Source organism: Choloepus didactylus, chromosome 21 (genome assembly GCF_015220235.1).
Source record: "Choloepus didactylus isolate mChoDid1 chromosome 21, mChoDid1.pri, whole genome shotgun sequence".
Classification (NCBI taxonomy): Eukaryota; Metazoa; Chordata; class Mammalia; order Pilosa; family Megalonychidae; genus Choloepus; species Choloepus didactylus.
In genome coordinates this window covers 8,959,408-8,964,639 of record NC_051327.1, presented here as the reverse complement: position 1 = coordinate 8,964,639, position 5,232 = coordinate 8,959,408, and the positions used below count along the sequence as shown (strand labels likewise).

Below are 5,232 nucleotides of genomic sequence, written 5' to 3'. Positions count from 1 at the left end.
TATACAGTCATATGTTTTATCTTCTAATTTTCATTCTAGTAACATACATGACCCAAAACTTCCCATTTCAACTACATTCACATACATAATTCAGCACTGGGAATTGCACTCGCCATAATTTGCTACCATAATCACCATTTCTAAGCCTTTACAAACAACCTAAATTCTGCAAAAATTCTGTTCTAATTAAGACTTTTCACACCAATGCCAGGTGTTAATGAAAAAGAAAACTGTGTGAGGAGAAGTATATGAAAATTCTACATTTCTGCATGGGTTTTCTGTACATGTACAGCTTCTCTAACAAAACAAAAACAAATGAAAATAAACAAAACTGATGAAGTAGATCTGTAGCTGCTTGACTGGGGACTATCTATGATGTCCATTTCTGTGAAAAATGAAGTTGCCAAGAAATATCTATAGCATGATCACATTTTGAAAATGAAAAAAGTATACTTACATGTGCATCTGTATTCATATAATGTAAGATGTGGTAGCTACATACTAATCTATTAATATTAGTTACCTAAAATAATGAGAATGAAGAAACTATATATCTTTTCTTATGTAATAATCCATATTATTTCTCTTGTCTTAGTGAGCATGAGTTACTTTGTAACTTAAAATTTTAATAAACCTTTTAATACCTTAAAAAGTGAATTAATATCCTGGTCAATGGTAATTTTAAAGTTAGGATGTACAAAGAAAAGTAAAGAAATCCTTTCTCACCACATGGATGCCAACCTTATTACACTCCCGAATCAAAGTACTCCTCACACTTTGTGTCTCAAAGAGTTTAATAAAGAAGAGCTTGGGTATAACATGAATTCAAAGTTCAGAGCAAGTAAACATAATGGACATGACATAGACATGCTATTGTAAATCAGGGCTGTTTCATGTTGAACTTTTCAAGGGTCAATCTCAGTTTCTTCATCATGTCCTTCTTTCTTCACTGACTTCTCAGGATTTTTCTTCTGGGCCTGTCTTTTGCTCTGCTTCCCGTGCCAGCCTGTCTGCCTTCAAGGCCTTAGCCAGTCTCTCCCTTGCTTGCTTCACTCTCCGTGCCTGCTTCCTGACATCATTATAAGTTACCTGTTGTCTGCCAAGGGGCTCTGAGAGACCATGATGACCTTGGCCTACCCAATCTATGGAATTGCCAGGAGAGGGCTTGGAACTGATGTGAAGATTTCCATCAACAGCAGGACCCAGGGGCTGAGCGAGACCACCTGGTACAATTAATTCTAAGGCATTTGGGAATTCCAGGGTACTTAAAGGTTCTCCTGCACTGCTGTATGCCTGGAGCTCCTCCAGTCTCCTGTGCCAACACAACTGCTTCGGCTTCTCCAAGTTCTCCTCTGAACGCCTGCGTCTGATAACATTTCCTGGATTGGAACTAATTTTAGTGACAGGCCTCGGGAATATGCAGCTGGTCATTCTTATAGGGAGTGCAGAGCTTAAACCAGGCTTCCGCTTGGACAAAGATAGAGGGCGCTGCTGTTTCCTCTGTGAAGTCTGGGATATCATATTGTATTCGGGCTTCCCCTTTAAAAAGAAAATGAAATGTAAATTTTGAGTGAAATGGGGGGAAAAGACTGCATGCAATGGTGAATTCTCTTAGCTCTGTTGGAACTGCAACCCTCTCTGCCTGGAGAAATGTTTCTCAAATTGCACAGTGCATCATAATCCTGGATAGATTTTGCAAACCTTGGATTACAAGGACCACATTCAGGAGATTCTGTTGCAGTAGGTCTGGGATGGAACCTGGAAGATTGAACTTCTAAGTTCCCAGTGATGCTGCTGCTCCTGGTACAGGCACCACAGGTTGAGAACTGGATCATGTATAACATCAAACATACATGAGTCAAGGACAAAAGTTCTAGGTCATTGTCCAGTGCCAAATCCAGACAATTTCCCTCTCCACCATCTTCTTTGAGGATACTAACCTCTCACCATTTCTTCCACTATCAACTATACATGATGACAATGGGACTAACTCACTATAATATGGACAAAAGGATGGAACTTTTCTTTGTACCCAAAGATTTGAAATTTTTACAAGACAATCTTTTTTCCAACATAGGTCATCTAATTTCCATAGCTCCTTTACTGTATCATTTCCAAAGATACCTGCACAAGTCCATCCTTACCCTCATAATTCCATCTGAATTACTTATGCCTCCAATATTTTCTTAAATTTCCTGTAGTTTCAATCTCTTCTAATAGATCCTTCCCTCATCTTTTAAGTTTGCACAAATCTCTCTCATCTGAAAACAATCCCTCATCCAGCATTCCTGGAATCCCTCTCCATCCATGCAATTTCCCCCATCCTTTGCCAGTGAATCAGGGTGAAATGGTCATGTACATTCAATTGTCTCAATTTCCAAACAGTGCAACCATGTGTCCTATTCCCATTCTACAGTATCTTACCTTGCTAACCTCATAAATCACTTATTTTATTGTATAGTGGAGAATCAGCATTACTAATCTGCTGTAATGCACAGCATCTGACACATTTGACCATTCATTGCTTGCAGAATCCTTCTTCCCTGGGATTCACTCACTCTACCATGTCCTGCTCACATCTGGACCATATCACCAAGCCTCATCACTGGCTCCCTTTTATAACTATCCCAGGAGGGATGATTCTAAGAAGTCAGTCCTGCTCTCATACATGTTCTCTCCCTACATCATCCTCTAGGCAATCATATCAATTCCCATGTTGTCAAACATCACTACCAAAATGAAAATGTCTTCAAAATTAGCCCATCTCTGACTCCCTTCCCCCACTCCAAATATCCCCCTGCCCACACTGTGACTACATCAAAATTATATTGACATATCAATTCACACTGAGCAGGTCACACATTGAACCAAACATCTCCCCCCAAATCTTGCTCCCCTCCCTCAGAATAAAAAACCCACATCTTGGTGCTACTATATGGTCTAAAACCTGAGTGCCATTCTGGAGACCCTGCCACTTAATTCTCCAACCACATTCCTGACCCAATTATAGAGCCATTGCTTTTGAATAATACTTGATCACATTTCAGGTCAAAAATTAAATATTACTAACACATTCTGATCATTCCTGATCTGGTAATCTAAGTACCAAAACTTAATTTTCCCCTCATTTGATATGTTTTTTAGGAAAGTTTTTACTTATATATGTACTATTATTTATTTGTTTGATATATTTATTACTAAATCAGATGCACCAAGAAGACAAGACTACTGTAACTTTTTCTGAGGCTTTACAGAGCAGTGTTCAAATATCGTTTTTCACATAGAAAATGCTCAGATAGATTTATTGAAATAAATTATTCAAACTTTAAAAATGTACTTTCTTAAATACTTCAAATCAATCCATATAACAATACATTAATTTCTTTTGAGTTGTGTACTGATAGATTAACTCCTATCAAAGATTGCAAATCCTTTCTCCCCATAATCCTATCAAGTCTCTAGATACAATAATAGCTTACAATGCAAACCTGATCAGTTCACCTTTCTTTATAATCCCTTCACTTCTGTCTTCAGGAGATATTAAGAGAAAGGGAGACCAGGAGACCATGAATTCCATTTTATTCCTATTGTCGTACAATGACCATATCCCTATCTTTCATTCCCTAAAATGTCCAAGTTTGGAGGGAAATTACTTGCTTTCCAATGTATAGGTCACTTACTATGTGTGAACCTCAGATCTAAATTCTGTGATCCATAGTCACTACTCTAGTTTATCTTAAGTTCTTGTGAGAAGAAAGAAACAATAAACAGCAATGCATTTACAATATATATTCAGGTAGAATGCCATCTCTCATCAATGATAAGATATAATTAGTGATGGAGAAAGACTGAGAGACACAAATGGAAGATATAAAGTTGAAGAAAAAGTGAGAAAAATTAACTAAAAATAATGGTTTTATAACTGATATGATATTTTAGCAAGAATAGAATGAAATAGGATAGAAACATACTGGGTAAAAATGTAATTTCCACAAAAAGCATTATTTGAAAAATACAGGGCTAAATTTTGCTTTTCATAGAAGAAATTATGGCAACATATAATCTGACCTAGGGAACTGAGAATGTTTCCAATACAATAATGCACAAATACCTTCAATATTACTTGACAAATATGAATGCCTTGAACACAACTTATAAGATATTGACTCATTTAAAGAACTATGCACTAACAATACATTTTACAGATGGGAACAAATTTAAGTGACTCCTTTGCCATCATAGTTATTGGATTCAGTACTCACCAGGAAAGGCTGGCTTGGAAAATCTGTTGAGGCAGGGACCCCCATAGTAGCCGAGTTGTCTGTCTCCACTGCAGTCCTGAGAAGCAGAAAGCCTGACTCCTGCTGGAAAATGAACTGACTTCTTCCTCAAATTCCCTTTTATGGAGTAAGAGAGTCGGTAATCTAATCAGACCATAATCCAGAGGACACACCCAGCTCTGCCTGTAGTTACAGTGGTGATTAAACCATGCATCCTTGATTTAATCTAACACATATAATTACTTTTATGACCTTCTGACAAATGTTAGTATCTTGGAATACTATTAATCCTGTGCTTCCCTCCCTGCCTTTTGCATTATTATTGTGCACTTAATTCTACATATATAATAATCTCCAAAAGACATTTCTATTAATGCTTCATAATACAAAATATTCACTTTTATTTATCTGATATTACCTTTCCAGGAGTCTGCATCTTTTCTGCATTTCCAATATTCAATCTGTGATCATTTGCTCTTGAATCCACTCTATTAATTTTTTCTAATGCAAGGCTGCTAACAAGGAAAAATTTCTGTTTAAGAATTTCTGAAGAAATCTGTATTTTGGGGCAATATTGCTGCTGAGAATAGAATACTAGTTTGTGAGATCTTTACATACTTTTAAAATGACAGAACTTTATTCTAGCTTATTTTATTAATCCTGTGACACCAGCTGTCACAATATTCTTGCCTCTTTGGCTTCTGGGTTCTATTAAGATGTTCTCAATATCTTTGGTTTTCAAGCCATGGTTTAGCTCATTATAGTTTCCTAAATATTGACAGTGCTCATGGTACATTGAGTTGCCTGTATCTGGAGGCTGATGTCTTTCATCAATGTGGAATATGCTTGTGTATTTTCACATCTTATAATTATTCCACCAATGATCACTCCTAGTCTTTTAACAATATCTCACTTGTCTCTGTGCTAAATTTTGCAATGTTGTGCATCCTGT

The 5,232-nt window shown here is 36.8% G+C and overlaps 1 protein-coding gene across 1 annotated transcript; it reads right to left on the bottom strand.

Moving 5' to 3' along the window:
* Positions 1–957: 957 nt before the first annotated feature.
* LOC119518107 (putative methyl-CpG-binding domain protein 3-like 5) lies at positions 958–4,307 on the bottom strand. Its single transcript, XM_037815167.1, has 2 exons — positions 4,263–4,307; positions 958–1,539 (listed from the first exon to the last, which is right to left on the bottom strand). Exons 1-2 carry the CDS (start codon positions 4,305–4,307, stop codon positions 958–960), a joined length of 627 nt encoding a protein of 208 aa, XP_037671095.1.
* Between the last annotated feature and the right edge of the window lie 925 nt (positions 4,308–5,232).